Source organism: Capra hircus, chromosome 22, assembly GCF_001704415.2.
Source record: "Capra hircus breed San Clemente chromosome 22, ASM170441v1, whole genome shotgun sequence".
Lineage (NCBI taxonomy): Eukaryota > Metazoa > Chordata > Mammalia > Artiodactyla > Bovidae > Capra > Capra hircus.
Window position 1 is genome coordinate 52,376,493 of NC_030829.1, and position 22,749 is coordinate 52,399,241.

At 46.4% G+C, this 22,749-nt stretch overlaps 2 protein-coding genes across 8 annotated transcripts in view; one reads left to right on the forward strand and one right to left on the reverse strand.

The window, feature by feature from the left end:
- The window catches only part of KLHL18 (kelch like family member 18), a 50,516-nt gene extending 34,601 nt beyond the window's left edge, over window positions 1–15,915 (reverse strand). For both annotated transcript variants that reach the window (XM_018066857.1, XM_018066856.1), the window contains exon 1: window positions 15,734–15,915. In XM_018066857.1, the coding sequence (XP_017922346.1) occupies window positions 15,734–15,862 (129 nt within the window). In that variant the 5' untranslated portion in view covers window positions 15,863–15,915. The remainder of the gene's footprint in view (window positions 1–15,733) is intronic.
- KIF9 (kinesin family member 9) overlaps window positions 15,974–22,749 on the forward strand; it is a 36,870-nt gene continuing 30,094 nt past the window's right edge. The window contains exons 1-5 of one of the 6 annotated variants that reach the window (XM_018066851.1): window positions 15,974–16,332; window positions 16,999–17,187; window positions 17,328–17,570; window positions 19,463–19,560; window positions 21,048–21,213. In XM_018066851.1, the coding sequence (XP_017922340.1) occupies window positions 17,384–17,570; window positions 19,463–19,560; window positions 21,048–21,213 (451 nt within the window). In that variant the 5' untranslated portion in view covers window positions 15,974–16,332; window positions 16,999–17,187; window positions 17,328–17,383. Of the gene's footprint in view, window positions 16,333–16,998; window positions 17,188–17,327; window positions 17,571–17,878; window positions 17,972–19,462; window positions 19,561–21,047; window positions 21,214–22,749 lie in introns of those variants that run through there. The other 5 variants (XM_018066852.1, XM_013973637.2, XM_018066853.1 and 2 more) reach the window with 5 other exon arrangements.

The window sequence follows — 22,749 nt, forward strand, 5'->3', positions numbered from 1 at the left end:
CAAAGGACAGAGCAACCACAGTGCTGGACTGACTGGGAACACATTGCAGGGGACGCAGAAATGGTGGACAGCTATCTGCTGCAAAGATAACTCACTTTTGGAATCAGGGAAAATATCCTGACTCTGGATAGGGATAAACACACCCAGTGTCCGATTGCCCATCATAACTGGGGCATGTGACCTCTCTGAGGTCAGGTGGACAGGAACTAGGGCCACTGGGTGCCCTCCTCTGTAAGTGTGAACGGTGGATTCCGGAGCAATTTGACTCCTAGCTTACCTTCCCCTCTCCCCGCTCGCCCACCAAAATGAGACCCTGATCATTACAATAGCCCTAGAGCTAATAAGGAAATTGATTTTTTAATTTTAAAAGTCTCGAAAAGAAGGTCTCCAGGCTGAGACCTGGAGAATTCTACCAAACATTTAAAAAAGGACTAATACCAATTCTAAACTATCTCTTACAGACAACAGGAGAGAAGGGGACAACTCAAACTGAAGTCAGTGTTAGGCTAATACTCAAAGTAGACAACAGGGAGCACAAAAAGAGAGGAAACTACAGACCGATATCCCTCAGGAATACAGATGCAAAATCCTTTAACAAAATACAAAAAGAATTAATCATATACTGCAACCAAATAGGGTTTATTTTGGGGATCCAAAGCAGATTCAATATTCAAAACTTTTTCAATATAATCCACCATAAAAACAGGTTAGGCTTCCCTGGTGGCTCAGAGGTTAAAGCACCTGCCTGGAATGCGGAAGACCCAGGTTCGATCCCTGGGCCCACCATAAAAACAGGTCCACCATAAAAACAGGTTAGAAGAAAAATAAATCACATGACCCTCTCAATCAGGGATGTACAAAAGGAAAAGCATTTGACAAAATTCAACACCTATTCATGATAAACACTCTAAAAAGACTAGGAATGGGGGAATTGCCTCAACTTGATAAAGAACATCTACAAAAGACCGTTAGCTAACTGCATAGTTGCTGGTAAAAGACGGAATACTCCTCCCTGAGAAGAGGAGAAAGGCAAGGCTGTCTACTCCTACCATTGCTATTACACACAGTCCTGAAAGTTCCAGCCAGTGCAGTAATGTAACAAAGCGAAAGAAAAGGAATACACATCAGAAAATAAGAAAGAGCAGTCTCCTTATTTGCCAATGACACAATGGTCTATGTACAAAATCCAAGGCAATCTACCCACCCCCACAGTCCCCTCCCCACACACACAAAAATGCCAAACGCCAACCAGAAATAACCTAGAACCAATGAGTGAGTTCAGCAAGGTCACAGTATATAAGGCCACAGGACACAAGATCATCATAGAAAATCAACTGTACTTCCACATACTATCCGTTAACATGTGTAAGTCAAAATCAAAAATATAATTACATAATTGCTCAAAAAAATTAAATGATGTGAATTTAACGAGTTAACAGGATTGATGTGCTACAAAATGCTGATGAAAGACATCACAGATCTAAACAAATGGAGAGACATACCGTGTGCAAGGATTACAAGACTCAACACAATAAAGATGTCGCTTCTCTCCAAATTAGTGCATAGATTTAATGCAATTCCTACCAAAATTCCAGCAAGAGTCTTTTTATAGCTATAAACAAGATTATTCCGAAATTCATACGGAAAGGCAAAGGAACTAAAATACCTAAAGCAGTTGTGAACAAAAGTAAGTGCAAAGGGCCAAACAAGCACATGAAAAGATGTCTAACATCATGAGTCCTCAGGGAAATGTAAATCGAAACTGTAACGAGATACCAGTTCACACTCATGAGTATAGCTATTATTAGAAGAAAAAAAAAGGAAGAAAAGAAAAAGAAAAATCAAACAGAAAATACCAAGCGCCGATGAAGATGTGACAATACCGGGGGACCCGTGTGCACTGCTGGTGAGACGCAAAATGGCGCAGCTACAGCAGAAAGCAGCCTGGCTGTTTCTCAGAAAGTTAAACACAGAGTAACAATCTGACGCAGCAGTCCCACCCCCAGGTGTGTATCCGAAAGGACTGAACGCACAGTCTCAAAGATTTACTTGTACACTCGTGTTCACAGCGCCAGCATTCACAGTGGCCGAGAGATGGAGACAACCCAGGCGCCCGTCAACAGATAAGTGGATAAACAAAGTGCGGCATATACATATAACAGATCACCGTTCTGCCCTAAAAAGGACGGAATCAAGACAAAGATAAGGCGCAGACTGGAAGGAAATATTTGTAAAACACATGTCTGAGAAAGGACTGTTATTCAAAAGATGCAAGAAACTTTTAAAAATCCATCAATAAGAAAACAGCTGAATTTAAAAATGGGCAGAAGACTTTAACAGACATCTCCCCAATACAGATGGCAAAAAATAAGTGTATTAAATAAGCATATTAAGACACTCCACACCATGTCATCAGGGAAATGCAAATTAAAACAATGAAGTAACAATACATATCCACTAGAATGGCCAAAACCCAGAGCACTGCCAACACTGAATGCTGGCAAAGACGTGGAGCAACAAAAATGCTCATTCATCACTGGTGGGAATGTAGAACGGGACGGCTACTTTGGAAGACAGTTCGGCACCTTCTGACAAAGCTAAACATATTCTTAGCGTGTAATCTGGCAATCACGCTCCCTGGAATTTTCCCAAAGGAGTGAAGAAAAGAGCTATCAAGCCATGAAAAGACATAGACGACCCTTAAATACATATTCAAGTGAAAAGAAAAAAAATCTTTAGAAGGTATATACTATATGCATCCAACTACCTAACATTCTGGAAAAGGCGAGAACTATGGCGATAGTACAAGGCTCACTGGTTGCCAGGGGTTAGGGAGAAGCCAACAGGTGAGCACAGATGGGCCTCCGGGCCATGGAACGGCTCTGCGACACTATAATGGTGGACACGTGCCGTTCATTCCTCAAAAACCTTGGAACATACACCACCAAAAGTGAACACTAACGTAAAGTACAGGCTCTGGGTGATACTGACGTGTCGATATAGGCTTATTGATCGTAACAAATGTACCACCCGGGTGCAGGGTGCTGACAGTGGGGAGGCTCTGTGTGCAGCACCAACAGGGAGTGTATGGGAAATCTCTGTCTTCAGTTCAGTTGTGCTGCAAACCTAAAACTGCTCTAAAAAAAAAAAAAGACTTTATACTAAGCGAAATAAACCAGGCACAAAAGGACAATATTATATGATTCCACTTATATGAAGGGTGTAGAATCGTGAAAACCACACGGACAAGAAAATACTGGGTTCTGCAGTAAGTTTGTTTGGGTTTTTCCATAAGATGTCATGGAAAAACTCAAACGAACTTTTTGGCCGGCCCTATAAAACAAAGGAAACCAGGATCTGGGGGGAGGGGCATTGGGGACTTGTTACTTAATGTTTATAGAGTTCTGCTTCAACTGATGAAAAAGTTTCCAAAATACACAGTGGCACTGGCTATACATCATTGCAAATGCATCTAATGTCACTGAACTGTATGCTTAAAAATGGTTCAAACGGGGGAAACAGGTAAAATGAAATAAACAAAGGGGTAGGAGTAACTCTCCCCATTTCACTACTTGTCACACATAAAGCTAGAGTAAGCACAGCAGTGTTGTACTGGAGCAGGGAGAAAGACACTCACCAACCAAAGAGAATGGAGAACCCAGAAGCCCCATCCAGGGATAGCCAACTGATTTCTCACTAATGTACAAAAGCATCTGCGCACCGCACATGGGAGAAAGACAGTCTTTTTAGCAAATAGGACTGGAGCAGCTGGACACCCTTAGCAAAAAAAAAAAAAAAGAACTTCGACATACACCTCGGTTTTTACAAAAATTAACTAGTATCTTGAGAGCAAGCCAGCAAGTGGGAAATTCACGAAGCATTTCTATGTTGTAATCTTGAATAAACGTTTCTTCTTTGGGAAACTTCAGTGTTTGCTCTTAAGACTGTCTACTGATTGGATGAGGTCCACCCCATTTTGGAAGGTAATCTGCTCTACTCTAAGTTTACTTTTTAAACATTAATCACACCTTAAAAAAATACTCTCAGAGCAACATCTAGACTGGTGTCTGCTCAAACAACTGGGCATCACAGCCTAGTCAAGCTGACACTCAAAATTAACCACTGCACCAAACATGCCGGCAGGAATCTAAGATGGCACAGTTACTCTGCAAAACAATTTGGCGATTTCTTCTAAAACTGAAACTCAATTTACCACGGGGCATGGCAATTGTACTCTTGGGCACTTATCCCAGAGAAATGAAAACTGACATTCATACACAATCCTGTAAATGAATGTTCACAGCACACTTTCTCGTAATATGTGAAAGCTAGAAAGAACCTAAAGGTTCAGTGGGTGAATGGTTAAACAAAACGTGGTACATCCATCCACACCATGGAACACTCCTGAGATCTATTAAAGAACAAACTATTTGATACAATAAATTATATGACCCTCAAATGCACTATGCAGAGTGAAAAAAGCCAATCTCAAAGGTCACATACTCTGTGATTCCATTTTATACACCATTCTTGAAATGAGAGGTGGGGAACAAATCAGCGGTTGCCAGCAATTAGAGATCGTGGGAGGGAGGGCGTGGATGTGATGATGAAAGGGCAGCGCGAGGGACATCTTTGAGGTCATGGGGCAGCTCTGCCCTGAGGAAGCGGAGGTCACTGGTAACCCTGACAAGAGCAGGTGGTGGTTCCCTGACATGATGAACTTACCTATCCCGAGTTCCACCAAAGGAGCAATCTTTCTCATGTTTCCTTGGATTGTCTAGCAATTAACACTCCTTATATGTTGAATGAATGAAGCTTGTGAATAAATCAACTCGATTTAAAATTGAGTCTGATCACGTCAGTCCCCATTTTGTTGAGCTCCCTACTGCCTGAGTCAGATCCAAATTCTAAACTGGCCCCCATCTACCTAATCAGTTTTATGCCTCACCATGGCCTCTCTTCTGGGCTTCCCTGGTGGGAAGAATCTCTGCCTGCAATGCAGGAGACCAGGATTCAATCCCTGGGTGGGGAAGATTCCCCTGGAGAAGGGAATGGCTACCGACTCCAGCATTCTCGTCTGGAGAATTCCATGGACAGAGGAGCCTGGCAGGCTGCAGTCCATGTGGTCACAGAGCCAGACGAGACTGAGCGACTCACGCTTATGTGTCTCTCTTCTGAGCTGCTGCCAGTTCCCTTACATGGCCCTGTTCCCTTGCCTGGATCCTTATTCCTTACTTTTCTGCCTGGTGATTTACTCCTCAACCTAGGAAGATCCAGCTCAAATGCTCCCTCCTCTGAGGGGCTTCCCTGACCCCCAGGCAGCAGGCTCCTCCGTTCCTGCACACTTGATATGAGCCTCCAGCACAGAAGATAAGATATACCACACTATGTTGCCCCTAATGAATGTCTTCCCATCCAGGCTGAAGAATCTTCCCATGGAAAGGAAAGATTGAATCCTAGCACTGAAAACAGTGCCTCATTCTTTAATCTGTGGAATCAATCCTAAAATGATTTCATCTAAAAGGTGAGAGCTCTCAGTCCTTCATCCGGGGTACAAGTCACACAACTTTTGATGAGTTTCACCTCATCTTTCTGGCTCAGGGCTGGGGGAGCCAATGGAAGGAAGACACTGGCCCTTGACTAAAGAGAGGGTAAGGAGCATTACTTTCTGACCTTATCTGAAAATTCATCAGCTGAAGCAAAAGCCTCAAGAAAAAGAGGATAAAGCTTGGGGCCAACCCGCGGAGGGCTTGCCTTCCACACTAACAGTGCATCTTGGACCCTAGAAGAAATAAACAAGCCTCGCTGTAGCTGTCCGGTTCAGGGCCATGTCCAACAAGGGAGTGGGGCTGTGTTCCTGGATAGCTTGCCTGCTAGCCCTGGACAGGGGCAGAAGGATGCTCATCCCATTACAAGCAGAAATGTTTAGTCCTCACAAACCCACGGGGCTGGGAATGAGACAAGTACAACAGAAAGCACAGAACTGGTTCAGTCTGGGGTTTTGATGCTGTTTTAAAGCACATTCTGTGAATGGATAGCCAACAAGGACCTACTCTACAGCATATGGAACTCTGGTCAGTGTTGTGTGGTGGCCTGGATGGGATGGGCGTTTGGGGGAGAATGTATATGTACATGTATGTACAGGTATGTACATGTATATGTATGGCTGGGTCCCTTTGCTGTACACCTGAAAACTATAACACTGTTTGTTAACTGGCTAAACCCCAATCCAAAAAATGGCTTCCCTGATAGCTCCGTTGATAAAGAATTCGCCTGTAATCCAGGAGACCCCGGTTCGATTCCTGGTTCTGGAAGATCCGCTGGAGAAGGGATAGGGTACCCACTCCAGTATTCTTCGGCTTCCCTTGTGGCTCAGCTGGTAAAGAATCCGCCTGCAATGCAGGAGACCTGGGTTCGATCCCTGGGTTGGGACGATCCCCTGGAGAAGGGAAAGGCTACCCACTCCAGTATTCTGGCCTGGAGAATTCCAGGGACTGTATGGTCCATGGGGTCGCCAAGAATCAGAAATGACTGAGCAACTTTCACTTTCACCAATACAAAATAAAAATTAACAACAACAAAAAAAGCACAGTGTGAAACCCTCTGTGAGGAAGCTTGGGTCTCTCCGCTTTAGGGGGCCTCCCTGGGTAAGTGATTCAGGAAGGGGGTGAGGGAGGAAGTGGTTGACCAGCTAGCACTAAGAAAAGACCTGGGGCTATGGGCCCACGGATGAGCCAGTCAAGAGCTGGCTAAACATTCAGGCCTGTCCCCACCTCCTTCAAACCCACCCCCGCTTCACCCGCGTCCAGTAGAGAAGGATGGGAGGAAAAAGGGAGATGGGAGGGAGGAGCCCTCAGAAACCACTGAGCATCTAACCATACCAACCACATTCGATTTGCAAATGTTTCTCACCAGCTCAGATGCCTGACCGTGAGAATTCGAGGAGTTCAGTCAGCATTCCACCCACCTTCCCAATTGCACCTTCCGCCTGGCTCCCCCATGTCTTACTTGCTCAGGAAACATCCTGCATACACTCCTGCAAGTCTGGGCCCTTGAACCAGCTCTCCCCAGGCTCTTCCTACCATGTCTGTCTGTCAAAGTCCTATTCATCTTGCAAGGTACCAAAGAGACACCATCCTCTCGATGAAACCATCACAAACCCTCTGAACTGGAAGTAACTGCCATCCCTCAGGCCGCTGGTGATACTGGTGCAGTTACGGAACTTATCACCCTCTGCCTTGTCTCACAGTTAACTGATGGCTATCTATCACCCCTACCAATCTTTAAAGGCCAAAGAAAGGGGCTGACTCCCACTCATGGCAGGGTGCCTCACACACGCAGCAAAGCATCACGCACAGCTAAATGCACTGCAACAATATGCTGACTGAAGGAGTATCTCCAACCTAAGCCAGAGGCCCTGGAGGGGCACTCAGCAAACACTTCTGAGAGCTTGAAACATGCCAAGAACTGTGTTAGATAATAGATGCTTCCCATGCTTCCGAAGCTCAACGTCTAGAGGGGGAGAAAGACTCTCACATGCCTCTGTGTTAGTGTGCTAAGCAGGGATGGGGGGGCAGGTGCACAGGACGCAACAATCACCAGAGTCTACTTCAGAAGCTCCAGGGTGGGGCCTGAGAGTCTGCATTGCTTACAGGCTCTGAGGCAAGGCTGAGGCTGATGCCATGACGCTATTCTGAGTAAGCAGGGGTTGAAGTAAAGTGGGAGAGATTAACTATACCTGGAAGGAGGTGAGAAAACTGTCATATTTCACACATCTCCCCACCGTGATAGGGCAAAAGAAAGCAGATGGCACGGGTCTCTGCCCATACAGGTTGGCAGGGAGTCAGGTGTGCAAATTTAGGACCACAAGACAGTGCTGAACAGACACAAATGCAAAGTGTTTTAAGAGAACAGAGGAAGGAGCGTTTGGCCGCTTCTCTCCCTTTGAGAAAACTGCAAAAGGAGCTGTGAAGCGTGGGTAGGACTCTGGTGGCCGAGGGGAGCGGATACTCCAAGCCCCGGGAATATTAGGGCGGAGGCCCAGAAGAGGGAGAACTGATGTCCTAAGACAGAGTCAGCAGCTGAGATTGTGGGCAGCTAGGAGAGAAGGGCAGAGAGGGGTCGGGTCTGCAAGAACTGGAGTATCGAGAACACAGCTGGAGATCTAGAAAAGTTGTCCAGGGTGGCCGTAGACACCCCCAGAACATCCTTAAGCTTCTCCCTCTTAAAGCTCACAAGAGGCAGCCACGGATTTCTGAGAGCAGCTTAGGATAATCAGAGGTTCAGTTAGATCAGCAGTCCTTCCATCCATCCTACAGAAAACCAGCCACCGCCTGCTGCTCCTGGGCTCCACCACCCCACGGCTCTCCCCACATCTCACCGACTTAGAGAGACGTGACGGCCTACGGATATGCGGGACAAAAGATGAGCTTCACCCAACGTGGGCAGGAGCCCTTCTGAAACCCACCAAGAGCTGAGCAGCTCTGTTCTACTTTCCTGCTCCGCGAACAAGTTTCTAACCTCTGATTTTCTTTGTGGTGTGGAAGAACAGACGTTCCTTCAAGAACAAGCCATAACTGGTCTCTTGCTCTGGCCATTAGCATTCTCCCTCCTGAGCGGGACAAGAAGAGGAAAGTGCAAACGATACTGTCCGCTTGCTTCATGAATTGTGGAAAATGCATCTTACCTTTGATACACCTGCAACCTTAGATACACCTCTAAGGCCCGCTCCGCCTTGCCTTCATTGTCCCCTCATTCATAGATAAATAAATGTGATCTGGCTTTATTCATTCACATGCTCATTCAACACGTATCTATGAGGCGTACTGTGCTGTACAAGGAACTATGCTGGGCTGGGGGCTGCCTCTCCGATCTTGCGTCCTTTTACTTTTCTCCTGGGCCACTCTATTCTTATCACACCAGCTGCCTGCTGTCCCCACAAACGCGAACTATGCTCCTGTTTCACTTGTGCTGATTATTTGCTCTGCCTAGAATACTCTTCCCTCAGATACACTCATGGACTCCTCCTTCACTTCCTTCAGGTCTTTTACTCAGGGACTGGCTCAGGTCCCTCCAAAAAACCCAGCACCCAGTCCCCTTACTATTCTTCTTGACTTTTCTCCATAGCACACGTCACCGCTGGACATTTTATACCTGTTCATTTGTTCACTGTGCCCCGCTGGGGAAGGTAAGCTCACACCCGCGGGGCTCTGCCTGCTTGGCTCCGCCTGCTTGGCTCCTGCCCCAGCACTTCGGACAGTGCTTGACTCAGGGAAGGTGCTGACATTATCTGCTGATACCCTGTTGAGTGAGAATGAAAGGGAGGCCACTCAGGACAGGAGAATGACATGGTCACACCTGGAAACCAATCCCCCAGCTGCACCAGGATCATCCCATAAAGGGTCTGCAGCGATTCTCAGCACGCTGCCAGAGTTAAAGAAACCCCGGGTTAGGAAAAGGTGAAGAGGGTCTGAATTGGGACAGTGGGTTATTGAGCACTTGCTCTGCAGAAGCCTCACTAAGTGCTGCACTCACAGCCCCTGTTCTCACGGAGTTATAATCCTGTAGATAACTATGTAATTATCATTATTGATAAATGTCACAAAAGGCACGTGAAAGAGAGAGGACGAGATAAAGCCAATCTGAGAGTTTCAGCCCTGCATGACTAGACGGGTGGTATGCCACCTTTAAACAAAGCAAGCAGAAGAAGAGATGGTTTAGAAGAGGCCTCATTTTACATTCAATGAGCGTAAGGGTCAACAGGACAAATGGAAATACAGATTCGGCGCTCAGGAGCGAAACAAGAGGTCGAAACCTAGATCTGAAAGGCATTTCTAATTTGTAGACTATGCCAAGAAAGATGCTGTTGGAAGACAGTTTAGCATAATGTGTTTCGCTGATCCTCTAGCTCTGTTAAGATGACATGACTTTTACATTTTACAAATCGCCACAGAAATAAAAACCTTATAACGTGTGTGCCTCACTTAAATGTACATCTCTTAGAACTTGATTTCATTTACGTGACCATTTGAAGTGCAGTCATGGGGCTGAGCTAATAAAAAATGTGGTTCCTAATGGCTGAAGCGACTTATTGCAAACACTGAAGAGTAAGGAAGATTACTCCTTAGCATGAAATGTTTCTGACCAGCGGATCTAGGGAGAGAGACAAATTCTGTTTTTAGTGTCTTTCCAGTTACAAAGCACCGTAAGTAATCTCACTGGCCCACTAGCTAACAAGTCTTCAGCTTATCTCTTCTTTTTAAATTGTAGTAGTTCAGTTCAGTTCAGTTGCTCAGTCGTGTCCGACTCTGCGAACCCATGAATTGCAGCACACCAGGCCTCCCTGTCCATCACCAACTCCCGGAGTTCACCCAAACTCAGGTCCATCAAGTTGGTGATGCCATCCAGCCATCTCATCCTCTGTCATCCCCTTCTCCTCCTGCCCCCCATCCCTCCCAGCATCAGAGTCTTTTCCAATGAGTCAACTCTTCACATGAGGTGGCCAAAGTATTGGAGTTTCAGCTTTAGCATCATTCCCTCCAAAGAAATCCCAGGCCTGATCTCCTTCAGAATGGACTGGTTGGATCTCCTTGCAGTCCAAGGGATTCTCAAGAGTCTTCTCCAACACCACAGTTCAAAAGCATCAATTCTTCAGCGCTCAGCTTTCTTCATAGTCCAACTCTCACATCCATACATGACTGGAAAACCATAGCCTTGACTAGACAGACCTTTGTTGGCAAAGTAATGTCTCTGCTTTTGAATATGCTGTCTAGGTTGGTCATAACTTTCCTTCCAAGGAGTAAGCGTCTTTTAATTTCATGGCTGCAATAAAATATACATAAAACTTACAGTTTTAACCATTTTTAGGTGTACAGTTCAGTGGCACACTGCTGCAGAACCATCGCCACCACCTATCTTTAGAACCTCATCTTCCTAAACTGAAACTCGGTACCCATGAAACACTGACCCCAATTTCCTCCTCCCAGGCCCTGATAAATCGCCATTCTACTTTCTCTTTTTATGAATCTGACTACTCTGGTTACCCCATTTAAGAAGAATCATACAATATCTGTCCTTCTGTGACCAGCTTATTTTGAAACGTAGCATAATGTCTATAAGGTTCATCCATTTGCGCTTAGGGTCAGAATTCCCTTCCTCTTTAAGGTTGAGTAATATTCCAGTGGATACATGGAATATTATTGTACTGCATGTATGGAATGAAATGGATTGCATCTTGTTTATCCCTTCAACCACTGACACAGCACGCCACTGGGCTGCTTTCGTCTTTTGGACACTGTGAACAGTGATGCTATGAACCTGCTTGTACAAATACCTGTTCTTGAGCTTATTTTCCAAAAAAAGCATTTCTGCGTTCTCATCAGATATGCAGCACACTGCCCAGACATATTGGGCCGCAATACTGATCTACCTGGCCTGCCACAAGCCCAAACTCTGGCCTTTACCTTCCCAGCCCTGCACACAGCCAGTCAGGCCCATGGGAACACAGGAGCCGTCACGGTCTCCTCTGGCCTGCCCCTGTGCAAGCAGCTAAGCATCCTCAGCTACCACTGAGATAGAAAGGGACCATGGTGTCTTTGGTTAATACTTCGGAATAGTCAGCTTCAAGCTTCAACAGAGCTGCAAGGCTTTATAGATGAGATACTGGGACTTCTCTGGGGGTCTGGAAGCTGAGGTGCTCCCAAAGCAGGGGGCCCAGGTTTGCTTCCTGGTCAGGGAACTAGATGCCACGTGCTGCAGCTAAAAAGATCTCACAAAGACAGAAGACCCACGTGCAACAACAGAGACCCAGCACAGCTCAATAAATAAACATTTAAATAATAATTTAAAAAAAGATGAGATGCACAACATAACAGTAGCTTCTCCTATGTCAGTTGTCGGTCACAGACCAGGCCAGTCCCTTGATCAACTGCTGTGAGTGGGGGAAAAAAAAAAAAGTTTTTCTTTTCTGATTCACCTGTACTCTTTAACAAGAGCTGCTTCCAATCTCTGAAACCACAGAAGTAGACGCTGGGGCAATAAAGCAAGTGTAACCGAATCCACAAGTCTTAAACTTTACAGAGGCTGTATCAGTATACAACAGGGGTCAGCCAATGGGTCTGGCCAACACCTGTTTTTATAAATAAAGTTTTACTGGACCACAGCCAGACCTGCTCGTTTATGTACTACGTACAGCTGTTCCCATGCTACAACACCCAGAGTTGGATAGCTGCAACTTAAACAGTGTGACCCACAAATCCTAAAATATTTACTATCTGGCTCTTTACAGAAAATGCTTGCCAGCTCCTGGTTCACACATCTTGGTTCATTCTTTCTTCTCCCCAACTAGAAACAATGATGTGATCCCGCTGTTTAGGTAGAAAAGGCCTAAATGGATTGTGAGGAAGTTGGCTGGTTTCTATGCCAAGGAGACAATGGGAGTGCCAACAGTCAACAAACCTAAAGTAGGAAGGCAGATGCCATACTTATAATTCACGAGGGGCTAGGAATACATCTTGGAGAAACGACATGGTCTCATTTTCCATCAATCAGCACACAAGTTGAACCAGGTGTGGCCAAGGGGCAAACAATGGGATCTCATGTACAAAACAATAAAGGAACCACCTGCAGTAAGAAGCATCCCCAAAGACAGGCTTCTGACATTCACCCAGATGGCTGGCCAAGCGCCAGAAGCCACAGGATGAACCCAGTGAATGTTGCTCAGTTACGAACTGATTTTCCAAGATACCTCAGTTGGGCTGCACACAGCAAGCCTACAAGGCCTGTATGTGCCCAACTTTAAGACCAAAGAAAGAATCTGAAGTCAGCAACAGAGCCATCAATGGTTTAACGGATAGCGGGGATCTTATACGTCTGAAACAAGGTCCTGGAGTGACATCCCACTGTGTGCAGAAGGCAGGCAGGACATGGGGGTAGTCTTCACTCCCAAGTGGAAGGAGATGACCAGTAGTAGGGAACCTGATGTCAGGTGGGCTCATCAGTCACCAGGGAAACAAAGAGGAACCCCCCCACCCCCTGCTCCTTTGCTAAGAATAATCACGGGGTGAAGGGCGGGGAATAAGAGGGTGGAAAGGCCAGTCATGTGAGCAAGATATAGATGAAGCAGTACTGGTTGGGCAGGAGATGTACAGAGAGCAAGACAACAGCCATCTTGAGTACCCTGACCATGTAACTTTCTCCACCTATAGTCAGGCAGCATCAAGCTCCTTCATTCATCTAAATCAGTGTCCAAATTTAACAACACCCCCGACATAACTCACAAAAGAGCAAAACTGACTTTTTGATGAATATGAATTCATAACACAGGTGCCCACTGTGATATGTGAACAGGTGCTCTAACAGAACACACTCTTCCCCTTAATTTTAACTGCTCATCAAAAACAGGCAAGGCTGAAAAGGAAACACAACTACCTGAAAAAAGTGAGTGGAGAGCCCCGGTAATGAACAATATTCAGAAGCACAGTACTTTCCAATACAGGGTCATTTCCAAATCAAGAGTCAAGAAGTCTTAGGTCCAGAAGACTAGCAGAAAAAGCCCGTGTCTGTCTTCTGTCCTGAAACAGAAGAGTGATATTGCACCTGGCCATACCCATCACTCTCCTTTGTGCTCACAGAGGTCGCTGCTGACAGAGGACAGCTTGTTTCCTGCTCTGCTTTATATACCATTAGCAGGGCAGGTGAGTAATCTGACAGAGGACGTAAAAGCATTGCTTCCACCAACCAACAGCTGTGTTGGATCTCAGATAATACAGCTTTGTGCCTTGGGCAATCCCTTAATATCGCTAAGCCCCAGGGTTTTTTCATCTGTGAAATGGATGGCTTTGTTAGAAGACCTCGATGGCTCCTTTTAATATGATTATTCTAGCTCTCTAATTATACATTAGTGCAACTCACTAACAACACATGACATAAAAATGGCGTGCACCAACAAGTCCTTACCTCACTTCCTGATATCCGCCTCCACCTACTCTTTCATCACAAAATCAGTACGACAACAAATTAGGCAAGATTCCAGACTCAAGTATGTGGCCCTTGAAGTTAGCTTCAGTGAAAATTGTGTACTTGGGTTTAGTGGGTTAGGGTGAGGGTTATATAGTATGACTATCTTACTCCATCATGTCCTTTTTTGATCTCTGTGTCTTCTAAGCTTTCCCTGGCTTACTCTTACAGCCTAAATGTTAATCCAAAAATTCACCCCCATTATTGCTTTTCACCAATCTTTACTCACCCCAAGCGTTACTGCTACAAGCAGATCATTCTCTTGCTTACAAATCTCTAGAACCCTCAACACCTGCTTCCATGTGATCACTGTGAACAAAAAACCTCTCATTTATATTTATTTTCTCTGTTTCCTTTAGTCCAGCTCATTTTTCTTAAACCGCTCACTCCCCACGAAAGATGCTGTCCCCTTGCTGTCCACTTCACTCCTCTTCTGGAAAACTAATCTCCTTCAAGAGGGCTTTTTAAAAATTATTATTAAAATTTTTTTTTATTTTTAATTGAAGGATAATTGTTTTACAATACTGTGTTGGTTTCTGTCTCAGAAGGGGTTTAGAGTGACAAAAACCTTAGGCCAGGCATTACGCAAAGAATACCGCAAGTTTTCTCATTTAATCCTCATATGAACACTAAGAATTAGAAATCATCCCTATTTTCACATTTGGAAAGCTGAAGCTAAGAGAGCTTAAGTAACTTGCCCAAGGATTTTAATCCAAATCCTTCTTCTATCTCCAAAGCCACACTCCTAACCATTCTACTTCACTGTCTCAGGAGGTCTGACTCAGAAATGTGGAAGAGGAAGTTTCCTTAACCCTGCGGAAAACAAGAAGAGCACAAAGATCTCTGCATAGTTTTATCTTTTAAACAGGGTCCTTCGCAGATGCTAACATCCTTCTAGCCAAAGCCCAACAGGGAACAGGATTTCCAGCATCTCCACCTGGAGGGCTCCACCTGGCTCAGCAGCTCGGCCGCGGAGCAGGACAGCATGCCTCCCCAGCAGGAATGGATACAAAAGCACGGGAGGAAGGCTGGGTCTTGTACCCAGAATGCCAACAAGGAACAGGTGGTTAAGAGAGCCCTGTCCCCAAGCGAGGCCATCAGTCCATTCTCCGGGACCTCTGCGGTGCTGGTAGCGTGACTTCCAGTGTGGGGTAAGGGGAGTGGCCCACCTCAAAAGATTTCCAGATGCGATTTTAAAAGCTCTTATTACGCGACAAGGCAGTAATCTAACAGTCCAGGGCGAGCAATGACTCCTCAGGAAGAGCCCACGCCTCTATCACACCGCAGCTAACTCGGAGGGGGCACGTCTGTGGTGACAAGAAAAGGTGCTTTTCCGTGGTGCCCATCAGAAGGTAGAAAGAGCCGACGCCCCCTTTCTCTACAGAGCGGCTCCAAGTCCGCGTTTTGATTTTTTTTTCTCGTCTGTGTGACAGAAAAAGGAGGCGGGTACCCCAAGGTCCCCGAGGGCCTCAGCGGCGCACCTCTTAGCGTTTCCTTCCAAGGTCTGAGACTGAGAGGCTGACCCTGTCCGTCTACCCCTCAGCCCCAAGCCCCCTCTGCCGCTCGGCACCTCTCTTTCCCCGCCGGTCGCTCTCACTCCCACCTCGTTTCCCCATCCCTCAGCGCGCTAGACCTCTCTTCCCCGATGCCCCCATCTCTCTTCCCTCCCCGTTCGGCCCCCGGGCCTTTCAGCCCCGCGCTGCCCGGCCCCTGGGACCTTGAGCGTCACGTCGCACAGCTTGCCCTGCCGCCGGATCTCCTCCATGACGCCGTAGCCGCGACTAGGCAACTCGGACACGGAGAAGTGCACCAGGTCCTCCAGCTCCTCCGCGCCGTCCTCCACCATCTTCCCCGGCCGCCGAGACTGCGCAGGCCTGGCTGTGCTGGCTCGGAACTAAACTGGGCGGGGCGAGGGCGCGGGCGGACGGCGGCCCGAGGCGCTGGGCCGGCGTCGAATGGGCCTGCGCGGCCGCCGTAGTCTCAAACTGCTCTGCGCCGGAAGCCGGGCCTCGCGGTTTCCCAGGTCTTGCGGCTCCGTTCCCCAGCTACCCAGACCCTGGCTTCGTGCCTGCAGCTCCCGCAGTCTTTCTGGATTAATCGGTCCCATCGCTCGTCCTCCTCTTTCGGCCCTGACCTTATTCGTATCGCAACAGAGAACCGCGGACTTCGTTTCCGCCACCACCTCGTACTTCCGGAATAGCCAGAAGCGGCCCGTTGCCACGGCGACCGTATACACAGGCTGACAGCAGCGCTGCCGGTATTCCGTAGCTGCTAATGCAGAGGTCTGGCTGGGAGAGGGCTCCTGCCTCCCGAGCGGTGAGCAGGGGTCACGCGCGCTCGGGATGGGGAGAAGGGAGGCTGGAAAGGGGGGTGTCCGCCCGCTGACAGACAGCTGCTGGAATCTGAAGACCGCTCCTCGCGGGAGTTCCCAGGCTTGGCTCACTGGTCTCCTCCACCGGGCGGAGGAAGGTGCGGTGTCGAGGGGATTCTTTCAGCCTTTTTGCCGCTTAGGGCCTTCGGATCTAATATTCCCTGGTTTTACGAAGGTTCTGCGTCGCGCCTGAGGTTCAGGGACCTCTGCTCTTCTGGACCCTTTTTTATTCGTTGGTTTTCTAACTCGGGAAGCCTGGCGTGCTGCAGTCTACGGGGTGGCAAAGAGTCGGACACGACTAAGCGACTGAACTGATTTACTATAGAGAGCTTCGGGATTACCAGTCCCTACGCTTTGCTTTATAGATACAGAAACTGCTCCAGAGAGACACGGAAATGGTCCCAAGGCCCATTGCCTCCCAGACTCCACGCACAGGTCCAGCCCGTTGGGTTAGAAAAAGGAGAAAGGCCAGTTCGGCTTGGGTACGAGTTTGGGGACCTAAGATGCTGCTGCCTTTTTGGTGGCTGTGATTGTTCTCCTTGAGAGTCTGTTCTGGACAGGAGCGCTGGAAGACAGGAACCCATTTGAACCTCTCCTTTTCTCCATTTTAGGGGTGCTGGGTGGCAATCTGTTCATTCTCACGCCTACAACAAGTGAGGAAACTGTGAGCCTCTAAGCAGAGAGGGCTCCTTGCGACTACTCAGAGGTTCACTTATTTACACCAGACATATCTAAGGGTGGTGTCCATGAGGGAGAGGCATTCCCCACAAGATCCTAGAGAGAAGGACCCTACTAAAAGGGTGAGTGTGGTGAGGAGCTGAGATGGCTTTTTCCAAATGGTGCCTGGAAACCTAGTGTCCTCCTGGAAGGGCTGTGGGCTCAGGGGTTGGTGGTGGTGAGGGGAGGGAGTGACATCCTGTGCCCTTTGGGACTCTCTCAGTAGTGACTGAAGATGGACCCACACATGGAGATTCAGCCATGCTCTGACTTCCAGCCATGACCACCACCATCACCAGTCACCATTTCTTAAGCACCTGCTCTGTGCTTGGCACTGTTCTGGACTTAGCGGGGGGATTCAAACGAGATAAAAGGCACCATCCAGTCCTTCAAGCAGCTTGTCCTTTCTGGGAGCTGCAACTGTCTCAAATGATGCGGTCTAAGAACAGTAACAAGCATTATTTCAGTAAGTGCAAGATGGCATGCATGGGGTCCCTAAATGTCTGGTGTTTGAGGGGCACAAAGGAGGCATGCAGTTAATACAGGAGGTTTGTCTGGGGAGAATATGGCTCCTGGCGCGAGCATGGGGAGAACTGGGAAGCACAGATAGAATGGCTGCATGTGCATGTTGGCAAATTCCTGGGCAGAAAGGGGGCAGGCTCTGAGGGGAGGGTGATGCTTGGAGCTGGCCTGTGCTGCTCCTGGGCTGTCCGTGGGTAGGGGCTGCCAGGAGGGAGTTTTAGGCACCTGCCCCAGAACATGCTCCTTTTCAGAGGGCACCCTGGACAGCATCTTAACTTCCCTGAGCAGGAGGATGGGCCCTCAGACTGGTATGGGGAACTTTAGAGAGTGACACTGCTTGCCTAGGTAAGCACACCTCCCTCCACTCTCCACTTTCCCATAGCCTAGATCAAAGTGAACCTGGAGATGAGATAATCCCTTCAGTTTTCTCATTTCGGCAGTCCTGTTAGAGCTACTTGGGACTTTTTATTTCTAGAGCTCAACCTTACAAACAAAATTTTTAGACCTGAAATGGGACAAGGCACAATCCTTACTCACCTGAATACCTTTCACATTCGTTTTCTAAAAATAGAAAGATTTTTAGCTTTCCTTAGAATTTGTTGACAGTTTCTCTCAGTACTTCATCTTTTGTCATCAGTGTATAAGAGGCATCTAAAGACCTGATTACATTTTAAGTTCCCCCTTAAAGCAGTAAAAATCAGTGTGATTATTACTTCTATTTAATAACTTTCTTTGCTTCTCCACTCTTGATCAATGTTAGAACCAGAATTTACTAGGTGATAGTATTAAATATATTTACACAGACATTCTGAGGAGAGCCTAGTGTGATTTGACCAATGAGACTAGTATCCAATAAAATGTGAGATTTCTTAGTTATCATTTGGAGGGTGTGGTACAATTTGTTTTTTTTTTTTAATGTTTGTGAAATACTTCAGTCATAAAAGATATTAGAGATCTAATTGACAACAGCCCCTTTTCTAGCATCTCTGCTAATTGGTGTCCTGCTTGACTATCTAAGATGTTTATAGTCCTTATTTTGAGAATTTTCACTGTAGGAAAATTCTACATAATAATGTTATTTACCTAAATTTCCCTCCCTGTCACTTACAGCTTTAAGCCTTCATCCTATTTGATGAAACTACATTTGGTGTTTCACATTTTATTACACATGGTAATCATTCATGATAGTATAAATGAAGGAATACAAACATATGTGTGTCTACCCGAAAATGATGAGAATGCACATAATTAGGTTTTAAGAGAGGCAGAGGAGGTAGGGGACTGATTTTTCTCTCAGTGGAGTGGTGGAGAAGAAAGAATATTTGATTGCAGGCTCCATTAAATATACTTCCAGGAAATCTTTTTTCTGATCTATGTTAGTCTAATGGAGGTAGAGGATGAGGTGCTACATCTCAGGTAAGGTATGTTGATGAAAAAAAAAAACTAGTTCTAATGCATTTCATAGTAAGTATTTTAAGAGGACAATACAATGAAGAAGGCAAAGTGTAGGTGGACTCTGATACGGAACATTTCTAGAATCCACGTCTAAACTTAGGCCACTGAAGGGAGCATTCTTTTTGTTTTGCATTTTGGTCTCCTAGGGGGTCGGTGGAGAACAGTGAGGCACCTGATCAAGTTGGATGTACACAGACTTGTTGAGCAGGATCCTGTGGGCAGAGCCCTGAGATGCTAGGGGGCAAAAAGGAAGGCTGGCTCCTGAGAGAGGAAAACATGGGCCACACATCATGCTTTCCGATCTTGCTGATCAGTGACATCTCCCTTCTAATGGTTGCTTGAGGATGACTACTGAAAATGTTGCTGTTTTCTTCTTTTTAGCTAAAATGGGTTCTAGGAAAAAAGTTCACGCGTTTGTCCGTGTCAGACCCACTGATGACTTTGCTCATGAAATGATCAAATATAGAGATGACAACAAAGTAAGTACCGTTGTGTCTGCCTTCACCTGCCTGAGAATCTCTCGGTGCTTTCTCACTACACTGTTTTCAAACCACCTTGTAAGGACCAGGACAGAACTGGTAAAAGTTCAGATGGAATCTAGAGTCCTTCAAGTCCAGAGCACTCCCCCGACCAATGCTGTGGATGAGGAAGCTCATGAAACTCCCATTTTTATTGCCTTTTTGGTTAATAGTTTACCTTTATCCTTGTATCTGACACTGGAAGGTGACATTTGTCCACACTCATAAAACTTTCTGGTGATCAGATCTCCCACTGTACAATCTCCCAGGGAGTTCAGTAGGAGTGTCTTCAGTTGATTATTGTTCAACTTACCAAAGAGTGGGAGAAACTCTTACAGTGAGAACTGGAAAGATCTATCCCTCCCCATGTCCTTACCAATGTCTGAGGACTATTCTGAAGCCTGAGACAGATTTAGCACACCTTGAGAGTTATGAAATGTTTTTATTCAGCAAACATTTGTGGATCTACTATGGGCAGCATGGAGACATTGTTCAAGGGTGCAATTCAGAGGTCAACTTTTCAAACTTCTAAAGTCCTAGCAGTCAGAAAGAAACTCAGGTGCAGTCCTGTGAAGTGCACCCTGCTGGACGTGGATTCAGTGACCCTGAAGCACAGAACATTTAACTTATGAATGGACCAAGTCCTGCTCTGTTGATCTTATTTTTTCTGCCTGTAGCTGTGTCTTGGCTTCTGGATTAAGGCAGCCAGTGTAAGAGTCCAGTGAGAGTCCATTTACATCAGAAGTCCTCATTTCAAAGATTGGAATCTACCATTAGCCTAGCCCAATAGATTTCTAAACCAGCTGCTGCCATAGAGGGGTCTAAAAATCTAAAAACAAAATTTTTAAAAACCTTTGCATGTGAAAACGTGCTGATTACAAGTTGGCAGGCACGCTTCCTTTAGTGCCAGTGAGTTGCTATGTCGGAATAGTCCCGGGCCTTTCCTGTGGCCGTCACTTCTTCACTGCTCACCGTGACCCACAGCGTGTGAGGGAGTGGTTGCTCGCCACAACGCTTAGGGAGGCCTTGCCTCCAGTCACCAAGGAGCTAGGGCTCTAGCCCAGGCCTCCATTCCCAAGCACACTGTTCTCTCTGGCCTGTTTCAAGGCATTCCTGTGCTTATTGGACTTACCTAAAACTTGTTTAATGAGAATGTGATAAACGTGCTTCACCCCATATCACAGAGGAGGGAACTAAGACAGACAGCCCCCTGTCCACGAGGGTGAGATGTGCTGGAACCAGCATGTGCTCCCGTCTCCTGCTCCTTCCACCCTGAGGGTATCTGGCCTCTCGAAGTGGCTCCCTTCCCCCCATCCTGAAGGTCATCCAGGACACATACAAGTCCCTGTTCTTCCTCGAGTTCACCTCCTCTGTTTCCTCCAGGTCAGGCCTTGGCTGCCGTTGACTTTTTTATACCAGTTTCTTAAGGAGTCTTCGTTTCTTCCTAGACCATTGATATTCACTTAAAAAAAGATACTCGGAGGGGAGTTGTCAATAACCAGCAGACAGACTGGTCATTCAAACTGGACAGAGTTCTCCATGATGCCTCCCAGGACTTGGTTTACGAGACAGTCGCAAAGGATGTGGTTTCTCAGGCCCTCAATGGCTTTAACGGTAATTTAGTTAATTGTTTTAACGTACGAACCTGGGGAACACCCCCACCCAGAAAGAGGTACAAGGATTTTATGGTGAATAAAATAAACTACAATTTCTGTTACTAACTTTTGTTTGTCTCCATGTTCTTATGGTGGAAAACTTTGGTGACCCATGGTCCTGGGTTCCTACCTTCATAGGACGATTTAATGACCCTGTCTCTCTATAGGTCATGGGGATTAAAATATTATCCTGTTTCAAATTCCTCGAATATTAGTTTTGAAACAATGTCTTTAGGATAAATTTGATGGAGTCAAAACATTTTTCTCCTGGCTACCTGCCAGGAGCTATTTCCATTTATCCTACCAGCACAATTAATCTGTTCCATTCCAGTATTAGGTTATTTACATATATCACTAAAAACTTGAGTAGAGTTTGATATTCTTAAGGTAAAAGCTTAACAAAAAAAGCCATTTAGCAAATTAAAATTTATAGGGAAATCTGTACAAACTTGTTCAGTCTAATATTGTTTTAAAATCTAAGATTTTAAAATCCTTAGAAAAAATACATCACAGTCTGTAGACTGTCTGTCTGGTGGCTCCTGACTAGCATGTTCCCTGTTTGCAAGTTTTAGGTCTTCTGTTTAAAAGTCAGTTGAGTGTAGAAGCCCGAACATTGTAGCCTGTGTGTGATATATAGGTGTGGTCCTCATTCGTCCTGAGGGGATGTGGCCCTGAGGAAGTAGAGACAGAGGAACTAAGGCCCAGGAAGGCTAAGAGTCATAGGCTCTGGGTGCTGTGGAGCCACAAATGGGCTCTGAATCCCAGCTAAACTGATTCCTTCCTGCACATTGCTGCAGGATTAAAGATACTATTTCTGACTCCAGTGCAGATGCTGAATTCAGGGCTCTTGTGTTAAAACCTACCAATCCCAGGAACTAGAGCATCCATGTGGAAAAGGCAGACACTGATTTCCACCACCCAGTGTTGCCTGGGCATTTCTGCTGTGTGAGTATCTACAGAAGCAGCCTTTGGGTTAGGTCTGGTTCAGGCTGCCCAAGTCAGGAGGATGAGCAGATGTGAAGTGGAGCCCAAGGTGACTGGTTTGTGTCCCAGGGCCTGGTGGTGATGGTAGACCTAAAGCACAAGTGAGGTGTCCTCTTCCCAGAGAGGGCACTGGGACAGATCAGGACCTAGTCACAGTATTCGGTTTCTGAAAGTGGCCTGGGACCAACTTTAGTCTTGTGGGAATGTGCTGTCTACAAAGAATTCTAAACAGTAACAGAAAGTGCCCTTCCCACTCCCATCTCTTCCTGGGGATTTTGAAAGCTCTTCTTTCTTTCTATCTGGGCAGCCTCATGGGCAGACCTAGCCCTGAGAGCCTGGCTGTCCATGGTCTTGCTGAAGAAGGGCTGGGTTCAATGCTCTCATCACCCTCATCTTGCTAGGAAAATTCCCAGGTCCTCTGTAGCCTGGAATTCCCTGCTCTCCTCAGAAGCCCTAGGATCAGATCCCCTCTTAGAAGGGGAAGCAGTAGAGCCCTCCATGGACCACAGAT